This window comes from Platalea leucorodia (genome assembly GCF_965183815.1).
Source record: "Platalea leucorodia genome assembly, chromosome: 5".
Classification (NCBI taxonomy): Eukaryota; Metazoa; Chordata; class Aves; order Pelecaniformes; family Threskiornithidae; genus Platalea; species Platalea leucorodia.
The window spans coordinates 70,364,051-70,390,233 of NC_138827.1; the positions used below are offsets into that span (position 1 = coordinate 70,364,051).

General features: G+C 39.4%; 1 protein-coding gene across 3 annotated transcripts; it reads right to left on the reverse strand.

The window, feature by feature from the left end:
- Positions 1–352: 352 nt before the first annotated feature.
- Positions 353–25,447, reverse strand: SF3B1 (splicing factor 3b subunit 1). 3 transcript variants are annotated; one of them, XM_082311788.1, is made up of 25 exons: positions 19,146–19,281; positions 17,669–17,835; positions 16,237–16,338; positions 15,409–15,523; positions 13,491–13,570; positions 11,906–12,073; positions 11,511–11,745; positions 10,496–10,708; positions 9,982–10,103; positions 9,117–9,314; positions 8,924–9,025; positions 7,996–8,175; positions 7,470–7,556; positions 7,070–7,340; positions 6,644–6,789; positions 6,409–6,555; positions 6,139–6,264; positions 5,512–5,733; positions 5,080–5,262; positions 4,871–4,982; positions 4,664–4,784; positions 4,103–4,234; positions 2,945–3,217; positions 2,241–2,457; positions 353–921 (listed from the first exon to the last, which is right to left on the reverse strand). In XM_082311788.1, the coding sequence occupies exons 1-25, from the start codon at positions 19,264–19,266 to the stop codon at positions 763–765; spliced, it is 3,999 nt and encodes a 1,332-aa protein (XP_082167914.1). In that variant the 5' UTR covers positions 19,267–19,281; the 3' UTR covers positions 353–762. The 3 variants fall into 3 exon arrangements, with proteins under 3 accessions (XP_082167914.1, XP_082167915.1, XP_082167916.1); XM_082311789.1 differs by lacking the exon at positions 19,146–19,281 and adding an exon at positions 25,340–25,447 and having other exon boundaries at positions 355–921; XM_082311790.1 differs by lacking the exons at positions 16,237–16,338; positions 17,669–17,835; positions 19,146–19,281 and adding an exon at positions 13,887–13,942 and having other exon boundaries at positions 355–921.
- Positions 25,448–26,183: the final 736 nt, after the last annotated feature.

The window sequence follows — 26,183 nt, forward strand, 5'->3', positions numbered from 1 at the left end:
GCCTATAAATATTATTTGGCTTGTTATACAGCCATACATGCTAAAAGACACGCTAAATGTGATCAATATGCATAACTTGTGCAACTGTTTTACACATACCATTTACAATAAACTGCTTAACTTCTGAAAATTTAACAAGCTAATCCATCCACACAGCCAGGATACCGCAGATGAAGAAACAACAAGAAGCAATTAAACACTACTTTTTCCATGAAAATAAACTGCCACTACTACAACCACCAGCCGGACTACAGCTACATTATTGCATGACAAAGATACACACATTAACTACAGTTTGTATTTTTTTCTTATTTATTCAAAAGCTAGGGGATGACAAAAAGGGTTAAAATGTTTTATGCCACCTATTTATTACATGAACAAATACTTAATCCAGAGGGACTCGTTTCACAAGCTCCTCTGTCCAAAAACCACACACAAATTAGTTTTTATACACAAATGTTTATTTCTCAAATAAACTTCCCCTTTAAACACAAGGAATGAAATCTAAATCTTCATAAAGATGAAACCAAAACAAAATCCCTCCAGTACATTGTAATCACTGTTTTCTTGGTCACTACTGGCTTTAACTGTTTAACATCAAAAAACAAGGACATATTTAAAAAATCATGCTACTGGATTCCTAGCTCTGCCTCTGACCAGCTCTATACTGATCTCCAATATTTTAAAATTTTACATCATCAAATCTGAAGCGTTTAATTGAAGAACAGCTGTGCATTAAACACAAACAACTGAACAAGAAGATTATAAGATGTAATCGAGTTCATAACGAATATAAGTGTTCTTTTCATCATTATAGATTCTTGGATAATGTGCTATCAGAGCATCCTGTGATCCGATGTAGATCGAATTATAAATCTTCCAATAAACGTCTCTGACTTTCCTGGCAGGATGAAACAAACCCTAGAAAACAGAACAGAACAAAATTTATTAAAAGCTTAAGGTCTAAATGTGTGTTATTTAATTTAATCAAGTTTTGCACAATAAGCATTTAAAAAAAGCTATTATAGTAACTAACACCAGTTATAACAAAAGAAGGTACATTAAATGTGTCATTCCCAATTTTTATGACTATCTAAACTAGCAAGCAGTAGGAAAGTATTATTTAGAGACAGATTTTCATATATTTTTTTCTGCAGGGAGAAATTCCATTGAATGTATTTCTAGTTTTGTATTCTTTTAAAATAAAAATTAAAACCTGCTGCAGTATATTTGGTTGGAACTGAGTCTTATCTTTGGCTTTACTAATTGTGATTTGTGCAGAGAGCGCCAGATAGTTGATCTCATGTATTCCTATTATTAAACCTAAAAAAATGAGCAGAATGTGAAAGCTCTAGAAAACAGTTCTATATAATAAGAATATACAAGTACTATCTGCAAAAAAATACACTGTGCAAGAGACTTCTTTCACCTTCCTACTGATGTTAGTATCTTTATGCTGAGCCCCCCCCCCAAAAAAAACCCACAGTGAAATTCCATATCTGCAGATAATTAATAAAATGCTGTCACATTTTCTCCATACTGATCTGCATTACATTCATTCTTGCTTCCCACCTGTTTTGTGAGTTTAGATTCGATCGCCAACAGAGCAAGAACTGTTAGGTGCAATTACACAGAAAAGGAGCCTTCAGGTTTTACCACCACATACACATTTACAGAAGCTGAACTGACCAGTGTTGATGTAATGGTATAAATTCTGATCAAAGCACTGTTTTCTAGTACTTTATTCTTAGAGTTTTAAATGTCTTACTATTTTTCTTGGCTAACAACAAATAATGTCAATATTAATATTGATAGTTTAATTATTAAACTATCCTCTCGTTTATTTATCTTACTTGTTACTTGTTCTTATAACCCCTTGCACTATTAATTTATTCCCCAGTCATTAGTTAGCGTCCTCAAAATTTCTGAGATGCTTCCACTTTACAAGTCAGAGTGCCAGGCTATTATAGCCAATTTATATTCTAAGTTACCTGCTACTTCTACGCAAGTTCCTGAATGTAATCAGCTATCTCACTATACCAAAATCTCTGTTTATTGCATGTTTCAATTATCGAAGTCCTTGGTACAGAATGCCATGTTTAAAGAATGCTTTAAAAGAGACAAAAAGCCACACTTTTCCTTTGCTGGAAATCATCTTCAGTTGACTTTTTTTGTCTCCTGGAAAGAAGTCCTGCCTGATAATTGCTGTCTCTGCTATCCCAGCATACATGAGGACATACCTGTAAACAATACTGCAACATTCTGCAGGGACCAATAGCAACTCTGAGGCCCTCCAGAGCCCCCATAACTGCCTGAATGACGTGAGGAGAGGTTTCAAACACATTAGGCCATACGTAATTTAACAAATGATTAAGAGAATCTTCACAGCCAAACCCATAAACACCAAGAGACATATGCTGCACCACGGCACTGGCTGTTTGCCTGTGTACAAGATCCCTGCAAAGAAAACAATGGTCTGTTAATAAACTATACTTAGAAGCAACATGATTGGACAAGCATAATACGGCCCTTCAATAACACTTTTTTTGAAAGCATTAATTTCACTTTTAACCCATATTTACTGACAGCAAGAGGCAGAGTAACAAAAATCAGTAAATTAAAAAAAGACAGTTTTGTGACAAATTACTGCGCTCTAATTCTGCAGCAAAAGTACTAACAATAGAAATTATCACAAGCAGCTTGAATGTAAGAAGCCTTGACTCACTTAAGCTGCTTGTATCGTTTTAATCTTCAAAAGTATTACTAAAACAGGAGTATATAATCTGAATTATTTGCAGACAATGGCTTCCAAATTACGCTGGTCACTTAACATCTTTAGCGAACAAGGACAATATGCATATTTGCTATTGTTTAAGACCCAGCTATATACTTAAAATACATGACTATCGCTAACTTTACCAGAGAGAGAAAGAAGTGCACTCACCTGTCCATTAAAGCATCTTCAAGCAATGGTGTAACAGCATAAATGTAATCTTTTCCCATCTCTCCAATGTATTCAAACAGGAAAGAAAGAGATTTTAACACACCATTCTGGACGTTCAGTTCTGGAACTCTGTATTCATTCATGAGTGCAGGCAGCACTGTGAAAGGTGAGCATGTTTCAGCTACAATAGCAATTGCTACTGTAGTACATACTCTGTTCTGCCTTTCCTGTACTTTCAAGTTATTTAGCAGTGTAGCCAATACATCATGAGGTCTGGAAGAGAGAACATGCACGTCCATGTCAATAGATTCTGTGATGATTTGCATAAAATTAGTTGAGTTTCAAACAGCAAGTGGCAGAAAAGCATGGCTTAACCCTTAAAAATAAGTTTAGGTAACTGGGAAACAACATAAACCACGAAACCGTAAAACAGCTTAAGCAACTGCATGATCTTATTTTCATAACCAACATTTTTTACTTTCTCTAGACTTAACTTTTTTCCTGCCTTCTGTTCTGCCTCTTGTAAACTCTGGAGGATAGCAGTAGCCTCCCCACTATTACTCTGATCCCACAGGTAATTACAAACTTGTATAAAACCATACACACTGACAGAGAGGCAACGTCCTGTACAGATAAGTGCAGTTACGGCATTCCTTGGTTGCTTGCTGTATCCGCATTAAGTCAATAATTGGTCACTTATTTAAGAATATGCATAAAGATGGGAATTGTGCTTCATTCTACAATTTGCTGACTTGCAATATCACCTTAGTGGCAAAAAATCCTTTGCAAATCAATAAAAGTATTGATTTGGGGAAAAATAAGAGAAGAGAGATTGACTATTTAAAGGAGAGTTCATGAAAGAATACAGTGAGGGTCTGAATGCATATCACAGTATCAAAAATTCATGAGACAAACAGCTCTGACTACCAAATTAGACTCTAACCTTGCTAGTCTACAAATTTAGTTTCAAAGTGCAGCCCTGTATGCTAATGAAGAACAGGTGACTGTATTCTCCTTCTACAAAATGAGTAGAAGTCAAGTCTACACATTTAACATGTTAAACGTAGAGAAGTTTGAATATTTCTCACCAGAAAACTCACGATCATCACTATGTTAGGTAACTGTGCGTAGAACTGGATAAGCATTAAAGCAACTTACCCAATAGCTTTCGCAATATAACCAAAAGTGTTCACTGTGGCTCTTCGGATAGCTTTCTTGTGAGCTTTTAATAATTCAAGCAGTTCAAAGCAGATCCTCATCCACTCCCTTGCAGAAACATATTCTGCACCTCTGAAAGAGAATAAAGTGAGTTACCTCTTCAGTGATGTTCGAAGTTTTTAAATAACACCACATAAATTGCAGCACCTATTAATTTCCTATCAACACAGGGATACTGCTTAATCAATTTCCTTAATTAGGTATCTGTTAACATTAGACCTTCGCTGGTTAACAGTGTGCTCAAAATTTATTATATTGTGTGCATTCTAGGTTTGCATAAATGGACAACATACTTCTTACAAAGTGTTTACAAAATAATATAATTACAATACATTCAACAGACCGTCTGCTAAATATCTCATCTTAAGCTTTATGCACAACTTAAGAAATCAAGACATATGACAATAAATATCCAGATGCAAAACCTGACAGTCCAACTTAGCTTTTGCTACAGTAACTGCCCACACAGAGGATCAAATATTTTATCGTTAGTCAGCTTACCGGTCTGCAATGCGCCCAACAAGATCAATACAATTTTCCTGTACTTTCTCATGTCTGTTCTTCAAAATAGGTGTAAGCCGTGGCAGCAGATCTTTGATTGGTGGTGTCATCTTGTGCATACCTATCGAATTCAGAGAGGCATATTTAGTTTTATAATGCCTCTTCATTTTGCTCTTGAACAGGCATTTAATCAATACACAAACATACCTATAACGTTCACAATAGCCTTAAGTGCTCCGAGTATGCTGCCCAGTACTTCAGGATATTCTTCACCCAGGTACTCGTACAGCACAACACCCAAGTGTCCCATCAGTTTTTCCTACAACCAAGTAAAAAGATGTAGAAGTTAATTTTTTTCCCCCTCTCATTACTATGACATACCATGGCAAATTTGGTAGGAGAAGTCAATACAATACCTCTTGGCAAGTCTTCATGACAACTGCAGTACGAGAGATCAGGTCAGCAGCCTGCTGCCTAACTTTAGCTGATTTGTTGTTCAAACGCCACAAAACCGTACCACAGATCTGTGGCAAGTAGGGTTTAACTCTTTTGCCTAGAGCATTAACCACTGTGCCAAAACCATTCAGCATCACAGAATCCTGAGTGTAAAAACAACAAAGGAATATCAGACCAACAGCAACGCTACATTTTAATTAAACTTGACATCATCTAAAATTGCTATTAAAATGCTAACATTCCAGCACTTGTTTCTGGATTTCATTGATTAGAGCACTGACACCTAAAAAAGGATTCTAGAAATCTAACTTAGAAGTATACGTTTCTGTATAACTAACAGTGAGCTAGCTTACAATTGAAGTGAACCAAGTACTAAATACCCTTGGCCATACCTCTGTGGTCTGTTCCTGAAAGGCGTACAAGATACCATCAATAAGTTGTTCTTCCAGTTTATGATCAATGTCTGCTGCCCCCAGATTTCCCATTATCTTCTCAATTGTTTCCATGACCATTTTTCTGTACTGCTCAGCCTCATCTTTCAGATCATCCACAATTCTAGAAATAATTTCTGCTGCTCCAACTTTATTTGCCAGCTCCACAGTTGTATCAACCAACTGAAATATACAAATGTTAAGTAAGCAAGCATTGTTAAAATCTACTTTCTACATCTTGAAAATAAATTTCTGTAGCCTGAAGAGGAGAAGCAGCATCATGCATGCTAAGCCCACTATGAACAACTGTTTTTACCTTTAGAAATCATCCAATGTTTTAAACAACACAAGTGGGGTGAACTACCCCACCTTACAACTGATGTAGACTCATATTCACAGATGTAAAATGTCTTGATAGCCTCCTAAGAACCTGTGAATCTTCTAGCCATGCAACTTCGAAATCACTAGTCCAAACAACATTCAATTTCAGGACATACAAGACAAAATTAAGCATCTAGCCTGAACGAACATTCTAATGTGAATTTTGTGCTACTCTAAATCATTTTCCAACTAAAAAAACCAAAATACCTGTCTGTAGTTTCTTCTGTCCAATGCCATTCTGTGCTGCCAGAAGTGTTTGAAAAAAGGTGGCAAGATTTCTGTTTTAATGTAGTTTGCTTCAACACCATCTGTACCACAACACTGCTTTACCACCTGAGAGGAAATAAAAATCCAACAATTTTAATTCTGTGTAGGGTTTGGGGTTTTGGGGTGGGGAGATTTTTGGTTTGATTTTTTTTTAAGAAAAAGAAAAACATACATATTCAATATTAATGCTAAACAATCATTCTGACATACCTTCAACACAATTTTTTTCATCTCTTCATCAGGAGACTGGAACTCTCTGATAAGGATTAGCATGACTTCTCTGGTATAATAGTTTGCATACTCAGCATCCATGAGTGGAATCAGGTAACCAATAGCCTTCAAAAATGCGGCCAAACCCTATTTAAATGCAGAAATGTGTCTCTAATGAGTTACAGAAGATATACATCCATTTCAGTTCAAACTAAAGAAAGTATTTTAGATATACCTTTCCTCTGTGTTGACGTATACCCTTCCATAAAGGCTTCAGAACAGAATCAAATGACTCAATACCATAGGGAGTAGCTGCCTCAGCCAAAGCAGCAATAGCCAAAGCGCTGATGGTGCGAACTTTCTGCTGCTCATCCACCAGACCTGTAAGAGAGTAGTGTTTAGTACCACTTCTTGTGAATGAAGTTCAAACCAGCAAAAATAGAGGGGTAGTATAAAAGGGATTAACTTATTTGCAGAAAAACTGAACCACTATTCCTCTTTCAGAGTCAGCTGATCTGTTTCTCAGTGTCAAAAGAACATACAAAACAAGGACCTTACTATCATTGTGCCTCACTGGGGTACAAAAAAATTTCCAAATATGAAGTAAATAAAAAAAAAAAAAAAAAAAAAAAAAATCTTTTCCTGGGAAAGCAGAACTTACCATGTTCAATAATTTCAACCAAGCTCCTGAGATGAGGCAAGATAGCACAACCCATAAGAATAGCAATCTGCTGTACAATCTTGATGCCGGTATGCCTAGCCTGCCAGGACTTCTTGCTTTTACAGACAGCTTTCAAGAAGGGTAACAGAGAAGGAATGCCCAAAGCAGAGGCAACGACAGCAAAGGCTCGAGCGGTTGTATTTCGGACATATTCATCCATATTATCAATATCAGGTCGCATTGTGGAGATCATTGTTGCCAAACCAGCAGCCTGAAGGAACAAACATACAAAACATACCAATTGGATTTATGAATGGCACAGTTAATTCTTCTGCCATGCCTATAAACATGCAGCTTTATGTAAGCTAACTCGGTGTCTTAATGAAGGATGGTACTTTACCTTAGCCAGGTTTGAAATAATTTCTCTGCCTTCCACTCTAGCATAGTAGTCTTCATCAATCAGCAGTGGTTCAATGACAACAAGGATCTGAAAAAGATGAACAAATTAATATTTCCTTTCATTAATACTTTTAATAGTATTTCTGCCCTTACTAGATTCCACGAAACGGAGATGATTCCATAGATCCAAGCTTAAAGCTTTATGATGACCCGAAAAAATGTAAATCTTTTATGTTCTTTTTACAGCTCTTTGTCTCTAAAGGACCTGGCCCAGAGATACTACCTAGATCAGATAAGATCCCCTTCCCACCCCCAAGTATGCATATATCATTTTTACATCATGCCTTAATACTATAAAGCCCACACTTCAATCGCACTACAAGAACTTATTTGGCTTAAGAAGAAATATGAAAGCCAACTCTGTTAAAAAAAACCATGGTACCATCCTCTTCTGATACGCAAATAAAATATACACTTCTCCCAGCAACGATCAGAAAAAGCAAGTCAAAGATGAAACTGCAACAGACCTTATGTACATACGGTCGGACCAGGTCATCCAGTTTGTAAAGAATTCTGTCAATGACTTTGACAAGCAAGTGACGCTCCTGATCTTCAAGCGTTGGTGACATCAGCAGAGGCAGAATCTGATTAAACAGTGGTCCTGCTCCAAATTCCCGAGCTTTATCAGTAATTTGCCGCAAGGCAGCCTAAACAAAACCAAACAGCCTATCGGTTAAACCAAGGAAACAGCACTGAACAATTACAAAATAGGTAGCTATTAACCACATTAAAATGTAATTCACTGTAACCACAGGCTTCAAAATACTTGCTCCTACCACTGCAAAACTCTACTTCAAACAATTTTATGCTGATCTGTTTAAAAATGAATGCGTGAAGAGAAACACCCCGATGTTAGCTCCCAGATGTTCAATTTTCAAGAAAAGCAGGCTCCTGGTCTAATATTAAGAATGGCTCCATCTGAAAAGTAGCTTATACAGCACTTACTTGCATCTAGGTACCTTGGTGCTATGGTCAATTTAGACCAAAACTGCACAGAAGAGACTGCTAACATATTGCATAGTGTCTAAGGCTGAAACTTAACTAAGAGCTACACTGCTAATTGAAGTGTAAGAAGCAAAATCCAGAAAATTACGAAGCCTTGTAAGCAAAAAGCACTATAAATTAATTCCTCATAATTGTAAAAAAAAAAAAAAATTATATAAGCCATATACTATTTAGTGACTGACATTACTGTACAAGGAGCAGCAATACTACATTACATTGAATGACAAACAAAAAGCCACACAGATATAGAAGAGGAAGAAAGCACTAAACAGATATCAAAGATTAGATTATCTTAAAGAGAATCCCACAGACAACTGAAACTAAACCTGAAAACAAACACAGATTTTTGAAAAATTAAATTAAATAAATGCATCTGACAATTCGTCTTACCTTTCTCATGGGAGGTGTGCCGTTCTTTATTTTCAGAAGTAATTTCATTATTTTTCTCTCCTTTTGTTCTTCAGGACTCAGAGTTGATTCATCAACATCAACCTACAAATAATTCCAGACAAATAAATAGGCATTGCTACATATTCAAAAGAAAACAGGAAACTTTAATCAGCATGAATGAAATCTCATTTACCAGCAGTTTATCAAAGTATTGGATATCATCTGGTTTTAGGAATGGAAGATTGCCAGACGGCTGGTCATTAACACTCTTCATAGTCCGGTCTTCTGTCTGCATGTGGAATCCAGTCATACCACCCAAAGGTGTTGGAGTTGCTGTAAGCTTACGGGCTGGAGTGCGAATAGGTACATAACCAGCTGGTGGGGGAAGAACCTACAGAAGGAAGAAAAAAATTTATCTTTTCACAACAGATATAAAAAGAGGAAGGCATCAAATACAAAATATTACTAAACTTTTATCTTCCATTTTATTTGTTCGGGGATTTGTGCAAGTGTTATTGCATACATTAGATCCCATGTTCACAGCAATACAAACAAATTTACCATAACAATTTGTATTTGTGCTTATCCTGTATTGATGATATTTCAGAAGAAACCTCACTTCCACTGCTGAGAGCTTGGATAATAAACTTTGAAGTCTCTTTACAAAGTATTAAAGAAGCACTTCAGTATCTGTATCAACACAGTGTACTTGCTGACTTAAAATTTGTGACTCTCTTCGATGTTTTTCTACATCTGGACTTAGTATTTCTATCAGTCCATTCAGAGCTCATTTCTGGCCTTGACAGGCATTCCCAACATTGAGAAGCAGAATAACGACTGGCCTTTGAGATCACCTTTAGTTCTTCCTCTCTAATGGATTTACAATAAATCAGTAACCAAATCGAACAAACATCTACAATCAATAATCAATACTTAATGTGAAACATTGTACTTCTGGGACAACTTGGTTTAAAAAAAAAAAAACCAACATCAATATCCCCAGGCAGAAAAAAAAAAATCCCATCACGGTCTGCTGTATTTTAATCCATCTAAATTACCTTATATCCTTCTGGAAACATAGCATCCAATTCTTCATCAGAAAGCGGTCTGTTTCTCTCATCGATTTCCCTCTCCCAACGCCAAGCCTGCAGCTGTTCAGGAGTCATGCTCATGATATGACCTATATTCAAATTAAAAAAAATTAAAAATGATTGGAAGAAAAATGTATGCAGAAGGAGACGACTTGTTTACTTAACCTTTAAGTGCTCTCTGGAGCCGAAGTTTCCATAGCACTTGAAATTCGTAGCCAGTAAGATATCAAACTTTTAGAAAGCGTTTTATCAATTTTTTACCAACTAAATTGAACACGAACAGACATATAACCTTAGTCTCAATTCCCCTCCAGAACTGAGTTGCTGTGGGCATTAAAAATGGTAAACTGAGCATATACTGACTGCTTTTATACAGACAGGAGAACATGTTAGGCAGAAGTCCATTTCAAAATACAACATAAAGGTAAATGCTTCATTTCCACGAAAGAAAGTGAAGTCTTAGAGAATGGACTGGGCTTACCTGGTGTAGGAGTTGCCATGTTCATAGCTGGTGTACCAATGGGTGTTTTGCCAGGTGTCAGAACAGGAGTGCTGCCACCCATCTGGCTAGCAGGTGTTTCATCCCATCGTGACTTTCTTTTACTTGCTCCTGGGGTTGGTGTCTCACCAATGGAGTCACCACCTCTGTCTGTACGAGGCGTCTCAGCCCATCCACTGCCATGTCCCGGAGTATCTAAGAAAAAACAAAACAATTTTTGCAGAAAGGTGAATGGTATATATTCCAACTATAGTATCAACATCCAAACCCATTTTCAATATCTCGTCCTCATGTCTACGCAAATCAACAGGTATCAAATAAACAAGTACACTACATAGAAAGTAAAGACTAGTTTGGTGAATATTGATAAAACACAGGCATTACACTAAAAACATCCAACAGAGAACTTCGTTTTATGAAAAAAGCATGTCATCTTCTTGCTGAATCTTAGCATAAATAGATAAAATTCTACAAAATACAAAAGAATTCAGATATTCTAGAAAACGGACAAAGTACTCCATGTACTCCCTTGACAAAAGCATTAAGGAACAATGGTGTTTCACTGTTCTCTGACACATGAGCCTAATTCAAATTAGGCAGGTGAGAAAATGCTTCCAAAACTTATTTTAATTCTAAGCTCTTCAAAAAAATTAAGAAGTTCAAAAAACAACACACACAAATGTATCACAAAAAGCAATTCAACGTGAGCTCCTTTACCATGTCCTTTACACATTAAAATCCCAACCTGCAGCAGTCACTAGATATACCACAAAATTTTAATTCAATTTTTGAGCCGAGGTGCTTTCACAGATGCAAGTTAAGCTAACAGGCAGAACTCAATGCTACGAGCAGACAAAAACATCACTTCACATCAACCACTAGATGTCAGAATACAATTACTTCTTCCCTGACTTCTGAATCTACCGTTAAGGTGAAAAAATCCTAGACAATTAACCATTCAAAACTTATTATGCGCTGTCCAGTTCGCCATAAATACCTCTTTCTGTTTTAGGTGTTTCATCCCATCGATTTTTACGTGCACTGGAAGTGGCACCTCCATGGCCTGGTGTTGCATGACCAGGCGTGTCCCGTCCAGGTGTCGCAGCTCCTGCTGGTGTATGACTGGGAGTTGGATCCCATATTTTTGAGCCTGGGGTGGCACCAGGAGTTTCGCTACCCTTTGCACGGCCTGGAGTTTCATCCCATCGCAGAGATGGTGTATGTCCTGGAGTCTATACAAGACAAATGCAAAAGTATTAATCTCTCTCATACTATGCAGTAAAAGACTGCTAGTTACTCTTTTTTAGTAGACTAAGAAACTTACTGAAATTCAAGAGAATTAGCATTAATAATGTCTTCTACAGATAAGCTGATGAACACTAGGATGATTACCTCTGCTTGATCCCAACTGGATAATTTTTTAGGTGTAGCACCAGGAGTCTGATCAGCTGTCTGATCCCAACGCCGTTTGCGTTTTGAAGGTGGCTGAGATGCGGCTCCATTGACGACTTTAAGCTCTCCAGCTTTAGCTTTTTCAGCTAGTTGTTGCCTAATTTCCCTCTATTCAAGGGCACAAAAAGACAAACATAAGAAACAGATTTCTTAATAAGGCCTCTTCCGATTATACCTTTAAAAGAGATTTTTCAGCTGTATATCTTTTTATGCTATTTTTTGAGGTTTTGCTCAAATAACATGCAATTAGCTACTGTTTTAATTTCAAGTTCATTCTCTTTTCAAGTTCTTCTGTACTGACAGAGCAGCTATGTGTTTGGAGAGGCTGGTTTTAAATTGATTTCCTATAAAAGCCATTATTATAACAAATGCAAACGCATGGAAAATTTTGACTGCTATCAGTTTCTGCCACCTGCATGTATGCCTTAAAATCATTACACATCTGTTTCAAACAAGTTCCACTTCAGTAAATTGAAGGTGGATGAGTTAGAAAATGCATTCATGTGCGTTATATCCCGCAACATAAAAGAGCCCTGAAATTCTTATTTAAAATTCTGAGACATTATTAAAACAGCACACCAACCCAGACTGTTTTTCACTTATCAATGGATCCATGAACAGTAAGATTGTCAAAATTATGAACCAATTCCTCAATTAAGGTAAGCCAAGCAAGGTGAATCAATGTAAATCTAGAGAGGTCACTGGAACTACAAGATCTTGCTCCAATGAACAAGATGGCACTGTAGGTATTACACAAGAAATTTGATTATATTATCAGTATCTTCTCACCTATTACAATAAATTTTTAATAGCCATGAATAAAGCATGTACTTTTATCTTCTTTTCCTCTAATATTTAAAACCAAATGTCAACCTTATACCAGTTCTTAGTACTGCAACATCTGTTTTAAGTGCTTCAACAAAAGCCTTTTAAAACCTCCCTGGATTGCCTTTACACAAAGCTCACAAAACTAAACATCTCTGACACCGAATGTCCCTCAGTGACTGTTAGTTTTTGTCTCTCATCCTCTGAAAGAAAATAAATAATAGAAAGTCCAAGTGCTATAAAAAAATCCAGATTAAAATATATTGAGGCTATTTCTGCCTCAATTGTTTAGGTATTATATAGAATCATAGAATCATTAAGGTTGGAAAAGACCCTTAAGATCATCGAGTCCAACCATAAACCCATTACCGCCAAGTCCACCACTAAACCATGTCCTCGAGCACCACGTCTACCCTTCTTTTAAATACCTCCAGGGATAGAGACTCAACCATTTCCCTGGGCAGCCTGTTCCAATACCTGACCACCCTTTCAGTGAAGAAGTATGGAACAGATGTTTTTCAAAACTTTGATCTTTAAATTCTACTGACTCTCAACATGTGAAGAACCGGATTTTCCAAAGAAAAGGACTTTTAGGTCAAGACAAAAAGTCAACGCAATTTCCATGCCCACTTTCTTAACATGCTTTCAAAGGCTGTAAAATGAAACTAAGTTCAAGTGGAAAACCCTCCCCTCCACCTACCTCTTCTTTCGTTAAATGTTGTTCACGCATAACATCCATGTATGTTCTGGCATTCATTTTAGGATCTGGTGTCTTCCCTCCTGTGGAAGAGAACAGCAACAGGAATGGAGCACAATGAGTACAGGATAAGCAGAAACTATTGACTTTTTCTATTGTCCTGCTCTAATATTATATTATTCCATGATCATTTAATTTTACTTTTTGATTGAAAATTTTTAAAATTACATGTATCTTACGTTTATTCAGTTTGCTGATCAATTTAACCTGTTTGAACACAAACATAACTACTGCAGTTTCAAACAAATATTTTAAAGCCGATATAAATGATAAAATGACAACACAGTTAAGAGTCTTCAGAAGTGATGGGTTCCTGGGTTGCTAATCCGGAATACGTACACTTTCGTGCCTTTGTCTCCATCAGCAGTTCTGACTTCAAGCAGCAGAATAGAAGCCTAGAAAATTATCTCTTTACCATTAGTAACACTTTGGAAAGATATTTATATTCAAAACATTACCTTGTGTAAGCTGTTAAATCCTAGTTGTTATCTGACTATCAATAACTACTGCATACCTAAGTAATGTTTAAAGTGTTTTATCATAAAGACCCATTTATAAGTTTGACAAATCTGGATACGTCTCCCAGATCTTCTAGTGTCGTATTGTAAAAGGGCTTCATTAAAAAAAACAAAACAAAACAAAAAACCCCAGAAAACTGTTTGATGACACTTTCCCCCTCTTTTCTTCTCAAGGTACATTTGTGATTGGGAGCTGAATGCAATACAGTACATATACCACCACAATGATACTCACAGGTAATGGGTTTTGTATACCATATGTTGTTTTATGCTGTGTATCTTGCGTTAATTAAACTTTTAAATACTTTACAAGAAGCCCAACTTTATAAAAATGAGACTTGTCAAGAAAAACACTTTTCTTTAAGAAAATGTGCAATTTGCTATACAGGTGGTATAGCATTATAATTTAGGGAAAAAAATAAACTTCTTAAACATTTCTATGCTGAAGATCATTGCCCAATTGGCTGTGTCATTCTGACACTAGCTTTGATAAGACTTTCCTTTGGAATACTTTTTCACCATAATCTACACAGGATGTGTTGAACTGCACCCTTAAGAATGCAGACAGGACTGGCATATAGCAGTACTGCTGTAGGAAAGAAATTAAGGACAGTTAGTATGGGCCTGTGAATTCTGACAATACATGTTTATATCAATTACAATTAAGCAAGTAAAATACTTAATATCCCTATTAATTCATGCAGGCTGAAATTCTCATTTGTAAAACCTGCAAAATAGCTACTAATTTTAAGCCAACAGGCACCTTATTGCCACACGTGAAACTCACTCACCTGAAGAAAGTTTGTCAGACCCACTAACACCCCTTTTCCTGACTTGCATTCTCAAATTATCAGAACAGACTTGAACTATTAATAGTATCAAAGTCTTATATCTGCTTTTGTTTCTTTTAGCTATACCACCTAAGTTTACATAGGATGGTAAGAATTAGGTGCTCTATTTTGAGAACTAGCATTTCAAAAGCAGTAACCCTGTAAATCTATGACTTGGAATGAAAACTTTCAAGGTACTGAAAGAATTTGAGCACTCAATACACAAGTTGTTCCAAGTATAATACACAACCCAAAACAAAAAGAAAAGAGAAACCTTTAACCCTTTGTGTTTCTATGGCAATGGCTCATTATTTTCTTGTCCTTCTACCTGGAAAGAAAACTTGTATTATAAAGATGAAGAATATGGCACCTAGGTTTTCAACCAAATCTCTACAAAAAGGGGATGTTTAAAACAAAACTAAGTTTACAAGCGTGCCAACAGAAATCAAAGGGCTAAAGACAATTAAAGACAACAAATTTCATAAAGGGTATAGAAAAGTCAAAATAAATTACCATCTGCAAAAGGATCAAGACGCTCAGGGGAAATTATCATCATCCGCCTGTGCTTTTTGTACTCATCCTCCCGATCCGCAATCTTTTGAGGACGGTGTTCTGCAAAAGGATCATACTAAAAACCGAAAAAAGCTGGTTAGTCACATATATATGAAGAACAAAATGAAAAGTGTTTGGTGACCATAAGTTTGCATTCATTTTCAGTATTACTAAAAAGGCCTACTTTATTTTTAATCTCAACTATGCAGGAATGTCAAAACACTATGCTACTACAAATTTTACTCCTGCAACTGGAATTTTGATTTTTTTTTTTTTTAACCACAGAATTTCTTGTGAAATAACTTCTGACAAAAATTTGCTACTTTAAGAAGTTTATTCACTTGTTACCAAAGCATTTCCTGCTGTCAACCTTTCCCCTTCTTTTTGCAGGAGAACTTAATGCTACTTTATATGCCTTTAAATTTCACAGAAAAACACTCTAGGAATATAAAACCTAAGTGATTACATTTTCTTTACAAAAATAGAAGTATAAAGGACATCAAGTTTTCCAGTTATTTTCATTTTTTAAGTATCTGACCTACCAAAAAAATTTTTTTAATAGTTTAGTGTATATGCCCACGTTGCCTTTACATGCAGAAGTGTCTATTTTTACCACCCTGTGGAATTCTAAACTAAAGCAGGAACAAGCTTACAGCAAAATTAAAATACCATAGCCCTTTACATACATCTTGTATTTCCAGAAGACAAGACCTGGTCTCGAAAAACTTTAACACTTCTTTTCCCTAATATCTACAACAGTATTTTATTGTGCCTTCAGTTAAGACTTACCTGTTCAGTAGACTGTGGTATGTCATTAAGCAATGCCACTGGGGCATGGTACCCTGGCTTCTTCTGGCCAAGCAAACTTGTAGAAGGGTAGTCATCATCATCCTGTCAGTAAAAAGACATGGCAAGTTTGTCAAGTTGATATTGTATTTAGATAAAAGAATGTCAAATTAACATACTGTGGTCACAGAAAAGTTGAAAATGGACAACTAGAATAGTTAATTCCAAATTTTAGCAAGCTTTTTCATATAGCTTGTTTTATTACTCCCAACCTGCTGAGTCAGATAAACCTACCCACATCACTAAAAAGATAACTTTTTCTCCACAAGACAAGTATTGCACAATATGCTACATTTAATCAAGTATGCTGTCTACACTAGTTATACAATAAGTCTGTATTTCATATTAGCACTATCGATACAGTTCTTTAGTTGGCATGTGAAAACTGGTGCACAGAAATTCAAACCATTTTTTCTTAAAAGCCAGCTGGACATAGAACAAAACTTCAGTAAATAACCCTACAAAAAAGCTTCAGAAACAGTGAAAAATTCAGAAATATATTAATGATAATTTAGTTATACCTTCTCAATCACAATGGCAATAACAAGTACTCAGAATGTGCAAGATGCTTTTGCTATCTATTGCCTCATATTAGTAGTCAGTTTCTGTACAATAATTTACAGCAACCCAGAAGAAAAACTGCTCTTAAAATTGTGAACAGATTTCAGTGAGACCCTGTAAATTTTTAATTAAGGAATTCTTAGAAGTCTACAAATTACACATAGTACATTACTAAAAAAAAAAATATATCAACTAGTACTAAACTGAACGTAACAATCTTCCCTCTTCTTAAAAATATAATTCCTTCAGTGTAATATGTAGTTGCCTATGTATTTATGGTCAGAACTGTAGCTTCTGATTGCTCCTGCAACTGAAAATGTGGTCAAATGTTTAACATTAGAAATTAACATAAAGTAATCTTACAAGCAGGATACATAAGGAGAACATAACACAGTGAAAAAGCCAATTCTCAAAAACTGCTCTGAAATTTGAAATGAACTAGAAATAAAAATCTTAAAACAGTCACTTAAGTTTGTTGGCCCAAGTTCTATTAGTTTGGTTTTTTTTTCCACAGCAACAGAACAGCAACAACAGAACAAAGTTAATTATTCCAGTCAAGGCCAACATTGATTAAATACCAGGCCACAACTTTTTGCCTTCTGCTTGGGCCTACGTGACTTTCAAAGCACAATTCATGAAGTACAAGCCAGACTTAGAACTTATGAGCTTCCCAGATAAGACATACTTGGTCCAGTATGGCTTTAATGACAATAATTGTTTGTACTTCAGCAACTGCTATTAAAAATTAGTCAAAATTAATTCCAAAATACTTAGAATGCATGCCGTAAACGAACGAATACATAAAATCACTTACATCTTCCAATTCAGTTGCTGCAATAGAAGTGACATATCCAGCAAACCTGCTGTCACTGCCACCATAAATTTCTTGATCATAATATCCTGTGGAATCAAGGCCTACTCCTTGCGCTTCATCAAGAGCAGGCTTTTTTCCTTGAATTTCTCGAATTTGTGCTTCAATATCTAGGGTAAAGACAGACACACACAAAAAATCAGGTCTTTTTACACATACACACAAATGTAATACTCATGTTACTATGTAGAGCAAACAATTTTTCAGCCAATTTCAATTATTATCTCTAAAAAAATAAGCAAATATGACACATAAAACTATAAAATCACAATGTTTGTAAGCAGCTTTTCCTTAAGTTGTAATATTATCCAGCACAGACTACTTCAATTGTATGGCCTAAAGCAAACTATTCAAACCCACTGTTAACGTATCTCATCTTCCAACAGAGATAGAGAAGGTAATTTACACCACAGTAATATTTCTCAACACTACACTAACACAAAACTTTCTCAACGAATATAATCCTCTCATTAAAAAAGCCTTTCAAAATGTTACCACCAATTAATAAACCAACTCTGCTAATTTCATAGAATCATAGAATCGTTAAGGTTGGAAAAGACCCTTAAGATCGTCAAGTCCAACCGTTAACCTAGCACTGCCAAGTCCACCACTAAACCATGTCCCTAAGCACCACATCTACATGTCTTTTAAATACCTCCAGGGAGGGGGACTCAACCACTTCCCTGGGCAGCCTGTGCCAGTGCCTGACCACCCTTTCGGTGAAGGTATTTTTCCTAATATCCAATCTAAACCTCCCTTAGAGCAACCTGAGGCCGTTTCCTCTCATCCTATCCCTTGTTACTTGGGAGAAGAAAACTGATCCCTGCCTCGCTACAACCTCCTTTCAGGGAGATGTAGAGAGCAATAAGGTCTCCCCTCAGCCTCCTCTTCTCCAGGCTAAACAACCCCAGCTCCCTCAGCTGCTCCTCATAAGACTTGTGCTCCAGACCCTTCACCAACTTCGTTGCCCTCCTCTGGACACACTCCAGCACCTCGATGTCCTTCTTGTAGTGAGAGGCCCAAAGCTGAACACAGTACTCGAGGTGCAGCCTCACCAGGGCCGAGTACAGGGGCACGATCACCTCCCTGGTCCTGCTGGCCACACTATTCCTGATACAAGCCAGGATGCTGTTGGCCCTCTTGGCCACCTGAGCACACTGCTGGCTCATATTCAGATGGCTGTCAACCAACACCCCCAGGTCCTTTTCAGCCAGGCAGCTCTCCAGCTGCTCCTCCCCAAGCCTGTAGCGTTGCATGGGGTTGTTGTGACCCAAGTGCAGGACCCGGCACTGAGCCTTGTTCAGCCTCATGCAGTTGGCCCCGGCCCATCGATCCAGCCTGTCCAGGTCCCTCTGCAGGGCCTTCCTACCCTCCAGCAGATCAACACTTCCACCCAACCTGGTGTCGTCTGCGAACTTACTGAGGGTGCAACTCAATCCCCTCGTCCAGATCATCAATGAAGATGTTGAACAGGACCGGCCCCAACACTGAGCCCTGGGGAACACCACTCGTGACTGGCTGCCAACTGGATTTGACTCCATTCACCACCACTCTCTGGGCTCGGCCGCCCAGCCAGTTTTTAACCCAGCACAGAGTGCACTTATCCAAGCCGCGAGCCGCCAGCTTCTCCAGGAGAATGCTGTGAGAGATAGTGTCAAAGGCCTTACTGAAGTCCAAGTAGACAACATCCACAGCCCTCCCCTCATCCACCAAGCAGGTCACCTTGTCATAGAAGGAGACCTGGTTAGTGAAGCAGGACCTCCCTTTCATAAACCCATGCTGGCTGAGCCTGATGCCCCAGTTGTCCCGCACATGCCACGTAATGGCACTCAAGATAATCTGTTCCATGAGATTTAAACAAATCTGTTCAAAAGAGCTACAGCATGAGTTGTCAAATCTGAAAACATTTAATAAAACACTGTATTATGTTATCTAACATATTGCAAAGCTGTATTATCTTTGAACAAATAATAAAAAAAAACTCTAAAATGCCACTGGATACCAAGTTAGCAAAAAAAAAAAAAGTTCGGACCAGTTTCTTTTCACTCTGGCAGCTCAAATGTTCTTTACTCATGACTACTCCTGCCTGCACCACCATCTTTGAAGAGTCTACTGTTCTTCGGGATAACAAGAAAATTACCCTTCAAACAGGACAAAGTATTGGGGTCTGACTCTGATCAACTCTAGTGTCCACTTTTGACCTTAGAAATTTGGTACTTTCAGAAAGAACATTAACTTTTTAATCCAGAAAACAAGGAACCAAATTAAACCATGCTTTCCTCCTACCTGTTGTAATGCAACAAGAAAATAAGTTACAGTAATCCAACTGTCTTCAGCAAATGTAATTGGTATATTAAGGTACAGCTAACTCCATAAAATTATTACTGTTTCCATCTGAATTTTATTTCATTCAACAGATGTGTAAAGACAATCATCCATACAACGTGAATTTCAGTACATCAAACAATTATTTTCATGGCCAAAAAAATACTCAGGAGTTGCATTTCATGGCTGGAGGAATACCAAGGATCACACTTGAGCAGGAGGGTTGGACTATATCGTCTCAAAAGTCCCTTCTAACCTCAACAATTCTGTGATTCACCCTCTCCTGTCTGAAGTGGCATTGCTTGCTACATTAACTTGAGGGAGATTTGCCAATTTGCAAAAGCTACAGGAAATTCTATTCACAAATAATCTTAAATCTTGACTATTCACTAGGTTTTTTACTATTGTTGCTCATTTTTCTTTTTCAGGATGAATAAATTTCACAAGGTTTTCCCACTGAGATATCTTGCAAAAGACACTATACTACAGCATCTGCTAACAAACCTGACAAAAATTAAGATTAGAACACTTTTTTTTTTTTAAGGTAAAATTATTGCTAATCCAAATTATTGGACTGGAGACATAAATGGGGGGTGGGAAGGTGGGATTGGTGATTTTTTTTTTAAATGATTGAGAGACTGCAGATCAGAATTGCTTAGTTTAAAAGTTTAAACTGCCAGCCCTATAAACTTCAAGACTTACAGTCAAGGCTGGGTCCTTTTCTTATCACAAACTGCCACTGATAAAAAAAACACCAACCAAAACAAACACTGTAAGCCAAATTATGCCTCCTGTAGAAATGTATGTTTTCTGTAGAGGTAACTGAACATGTAGTTTTACCTGACAAATCTTTGCTATATAGCTATGAGCGAGAACAGCAGAATTAAGTGTTCATGTACAGCCTGCAGGACTGGTAGTTAGAAACACTGACTTCACTATAAGCACAGTAAACCTGACAGCAAATCTGCAATGGTCTAGTGGGGAAAGAAAGAAACAGCAGAAATATGTTTCTAAACTCATCAAGAGCCCCATGCACAGGAGACACATCATAGCAGCTGCTAAGGAGAATCTTGCTCCAGCCAGTTAAGGGCTCCCACCAAACTTTTGCAGATATCTAGAACAGGGTAACTTGAACAGCCACCTCTGCTTTACAGAAACCCATGGTATCTGCCCTGAACTCATGAGAAGCTGAAACCTGACAAAAGCCTTATACTGCTGGCCATGATCACCTGCTGAATCCTGCCCTCAGGTACATCCAACTCCCCCTAAAATCCTGCACAGCCCAGGGCATTCCAGTGAGTCCAGAGCTTGAGACACGTTGCTCCCCAATACGTTACTTCCAGCAGAAACAAACTACTGCCGGATTAGGGATCCCTGTCTTGCCGGCAGAGGTCTCCGATCATCTTCAAAGGCATACCACATGTATCCTGTGTACCAGCGTCATCTTGAGGTATTCCATTTTTGTGAAGTCGTCCTATGGCATGGTTATGGAACTGATACAACTCAAATCCTTTTCTCACAGATTTTTTAGTTATTTCTGCTTCTTCCAAAGAGTAGATCAAGTTCCTGATTCCTTTTGCAGCCCGGTGCAATGCAGCACTAGGGTGAAAGGGAATACCTGAAGCTTCCCTTGCTACCAAGGGCAACACTACTAGCACCGAGTGCTTTTAGAGTACAATGACATCGTTTCTTATTTCTAAAGAGCAGTTACTAGAACAACACACTGCCTCTTTAGCAGCATATTAAGTCCTGATCGCACATCCATAGCTGTAACCAACTTCAACACAAAAAAAGCCTACAGATCTGGCCTACAATGCAAATGCCTTTCCATCATCTGTCCACTGAATCAACCTGACCATAGAGCTCAGCCAAATAAAGCACCAGTAAGTATCCTGTCCCATCAGTAAGTACCCTGTGCAGGATGGGCCACAGAGATTTGCCTGTTCGCGGGCTGCCACCACTACTACCGTTAACAGAGTCTATTAAAACAATTGTGGGATTTCTGCAGCAAAAGCGTTAATACAAAAATACTTTCCTATTAATAGTTCTTACCAACACTTTACATACTGAGGCCTTGTTCTCTTATTTTATTTTTAAAATAGCTGTACTTACAGAAGAGGATACAGATCTCATTTCTTATTGGCCTTCTCCTTTAAACTGCAAAGACTACAACTGTTTGCAGACTAAGAAGCATTCTCATTTTCTTACAGCAAAACCTGCTGGGTTATCTATACTATAAAAGAAAGTGCATAGGGTCTATAGGGTTAATAAACCCCCACTTACGGCCACCATAATTTTCACCTAATGCCATGCAGTCTCTAAGTGCTACGATAAATTAAACACTCTGAAGAGAACACCCATGTGACATGCCACAAAACCGCTTTAGCCAGAAGGTCTAAAAGGTCTGCAGCCCGAAGTACCCTGATTGCCAGTTTAGAAAGCATCACACATTTAGCTGGAAAAGATTATTTTGACATTAAAGATGTGTTTACCTTCCTTGATCTAACTGGCACTTTCTTGAAAAAGCTCACATCCTATTTAACAAAGCATTTAAATATAAATCAAATTAAGAAAGAGTAATCACAAAGCATAAAAATCCATTGTGTAAAGCAAGGTATTGTTTGATGATTTAATCAACCAGGACATAAACAGAAACTTCAGTCAAAGACAGAGAAACAGTAAAGGGAGTGGGATCTAAAAAAAAAAAAAGGGGGGGTGGGGGCGCGTAATATCCTACTGATCATTCCTTTTTCTGTATTTTACTCTATTTAATATATTTTGGTATTTTAAAAGAAGAAACTTCAACTTGCACAGCTGATTTGAAACATAACATAAATGTTGAATATTATTAAAATCAACATATTTGAATTTGAAGCCACTGAAAATCTAGCTCACAGACAGATCATGATAGCTGTTCTCAAAATATATACTCCATTACCATACATGTAGTTCTACTTGCAACGTCTGCAGTGTAACATGAAAAAAGAAAGAAGAATCAGACCCTGTACTGAAGTACTATTTTACAGCGTAAATAGCTGCCATGTTTTCATGCCTTATCGTGTTTTTGCACATTTAACTTGCCCTGTGAAGCTTTATTTCTAGCTACTTCGGCACTCTCATACACGTTAGGTCCCTGTTATATTTGGAGATCTCTTTGTTCTTTTCTGAGCAAGAAAAAAATGATGCAAATTAAAAACTACCTTCAACAGCATTCAAAACTCACGCATTTATTGAGGCTTTATAAGCTGCCACTTAAAACTTTATTTTTCAGCCTAAAACAAAGAGGTCCCCCCCTTAAGCTATGTAACTGAAACAATCTCAAACTGTTTTGAGAACTTTCAAGTTTTGTCTTGAACACATCAATCCACAAGTATTCAACAAACAGTACAAAGATGTGAAAAATCTTCAAGACAATTTAGTAAGTAACAACTCAATTTGGAAAATCAGTCAGGAACTGAAAAAAGTAAAATAGGATAGAACTCAGAAGAAAAATAATGAAGCTGTTCAGCTAATACCTCCATGTTGGGAAAGACAGCATTACATGATCATACCCAGTTATATATAATTTTTTATTTAACTACCTACACTCCCCCCCCCCTTAAAACCTGTTCTGATACAACACTAATCAAAACACATGCAACTGGAAGTGCATCAATGTTTTCATTAAATTAAATTCAATGGACCATTTGCTTCAATAAATAAGCAATTTAAGTTAAAAAAACAACAACCACAATTCTACTATTTTATTATTGAAAGCTCTTTAGGTAATATGAGAGGCAGAGCACTGTGATGGGTAATAACTGACTTGGTTAGTATATCACACAAGCCTCACGCACGTCATAGCATATAAACAAAAGACAAGACAATTTCTATACTTCTACAAAAATGTTCTAGAGTGCTAAAAAATAGAATCAAATTAAATTTAAAAAAAAAAGAGGAAAACAGTTTAAGCTTTTCTTCATCCATAAACTCAAATTAGGTCTGTGGTGTTAAAGACTACATTAACCTCACTTCCACAGGAGATGATGCCTCTCCATTTGAAAAGTTTTTTCAGTGCAAAACTTAATGCCCCCAAAGGTAATGAATACCTGGGCACCCTGCCTACCTCACAGTGTACAACCACTGTCCAGAGATAGTTTTTGATTAGTGAATTATGGATGTAAATTAAAATAAACCACGGCAGATCACCCATCACACACTGAAACACGAGTAAAAACCCAAAAGCAAAAACACAGAAGCAGTACAATTCTAAAAATTATTCTTCCTTGCCTGAAGATATTTAAGAGCAGGGCAAGCCACAAACACTGTCCAAGAAGAAAGCTTTGATTCATGCTGTAAAGAGCTGGACGCAGTAGCGAACGCAGCCACATAGCACCTCGGAGAATAACAACATACTGCCTATGAAAGCCCTCACTCATTAAACCGTTCAGAGACCAGTTTTCCTACGTAAGCACCCAGTCGGCAGGAAGCCTCCGTGCTAACAGGGCAGTTGAAATGCCCGAGACCTCACATTGCTTTTTCCCTTCCTTCGGGGCATTTTTCTCCGTAAGCACCACGTCGGCAGGATGCTTAGTAACAGCTCAGGCCATGCTGGCTTCCAGCGGGCAACACCCGTTCACCCTCCCTCGCTGGCCCGCTGTTCACTGCGGACCCAGGCCGAAGGGCTCGGCCAAGAAAATGCCGGTGTGTTACTGGCGCTTACGATGCGATGCTGAGCGGGGGGAGAGCGCGATTTTTACGGCGCGCCCGCCGAGGGCTCGACGCGAGCGCCAGGAGGCGGCCGGGGCGGCGGGGGCGGGGAGGTGCGCGCAGCGATGGGGAGCGGGGGCGAGGAGCGGCCCACGTCGCGGAAGCGCCGCTCAGCCCCGGCTTCGCGGGTGCCCGGCAGAGACCCGTGCCCCAGCGGCGCCGCCGGCCCCGTCAGCAAAACCGGAGCCGACCGACACCGCCCCCCCTCGCCGCCCCGCGCGGGCCTGGCAACCGCCACCCGCTCCCCCGAGGCGTGCGCGGCGAGAGCCCCCCCGCCAGCCAGCCTCCCCCCGCCCGCCCCCGCAGCCCCACCCCCGCAGCCCCCGAGCGCCAGGCGGCGGCCCGGGCATTGCGCTGACACAAGCGGAGACGCCATTACAAACAGGCCCGGCCCGCCCGCCGCGGGGCGAGCGCGCCCGGCCCCCGCCCGAGGAGCCGGGCCTGACGCCGCCCACAGCCGGGGAGAAACGCAACCAAAAGACGACGGCCGAGGGCGCAGCTACGGGGGTCGCCGCTGCGGGTGTTTCCCGGGCTTTTTACCTTCGTGGGTCTTGGCGATCTTCGCCATTTTGTCCAGAGCGAACAACGCCGAGGCGGAACTGGCGCGGCCCCGCCACTTCCGCTACGAGGGGGAAGGCCGCCAGCTCAGCGCGCACGCGCGGGCTCGGGCCGCGCCGCGCCCGGCAAGGCCGTGGCGCCTCGCGCAAGCGCAGCACCGGCGGCGAGCAGACGCCACTCAGCCGCTTGGGCAGGCCCGCGGGCCAGGGCCCGAGCCCCGCCCACCTGGTGATGGATGGCGCCGCTGGCCAATGACAGCGCGGCTGAGCGGCACGGAGGCGGGCGCTGGGGGGCGGGCGCTGAGGTGCCGGTAACGGTCCGTCCCGGGCAGGGTGAGGAGGCGGCGGGCACGGCGTGGGCTGCGCTGTGGGCTGAGGGGAGGCCAGGCCGCGGGGAGAGGCCCGGGATGGCCCTGGAGCGGCCCCGACAGCCCGGTGGACGGCTAACAGCAGGGAGGGTGCCGGAGCATCCCCCGCTGCCGCAGGAGAAGGGGCGGCGGGCGCTGCTCATGGCGCTGGCCTCAGGAGAAGGGGCCGCCGGGCGCCGGGAGAGCAGGACAAGGCTCGGAAGGGGGCTGAGCCATTTGCGGTGCCGGGCCAGATGAGCTGGGTGGGGTGCAGCCAACTCCACTCCCCCCGGAGCATCTCGCCGGCAGTCCCCATGCTGATGCACGTCTTCTCACACCATCTGGGTTTACCTGTGTAAATGTAGCGGTTCCCTCCCTCTGTGCTTTTCAGGCCAGTTCATACGGGACAATGTCTGCTAGTGGCCTTCACACATGGGTAAGAAGCTATTGCGTATATGAAGGTACAAGCGCTTCAGCGCG

What these genes read in the sequence shown, in the direction of transcription:
- SF3B1 (XM_082311788.1), bottom strand. Translation starts at nt 19,266, where the DNA reads ATGGAGTCAAATCCAGTTGGCAGCCAGTCACGAGTGGTGTTCCCCAGG. An exon ending in TGTTTCCAGAAGGATATAAG is followed by an intron (nt 9,315 to 9,981) that starts GTAATTTAGATG and finishes TTCCTTCTGTAG; the next exon opens with GTTCTTCCCCCACCAGCTGG. An exon ending in TTATTTCAAACCTGGCTAAG is followed by an intron (nt 7,341 to 7,469) that starts GTAAAGTACCAT and finishes TTGTTCCTTCAG; the next exon opens with GCTGCTGGTTTGGCAACAAT.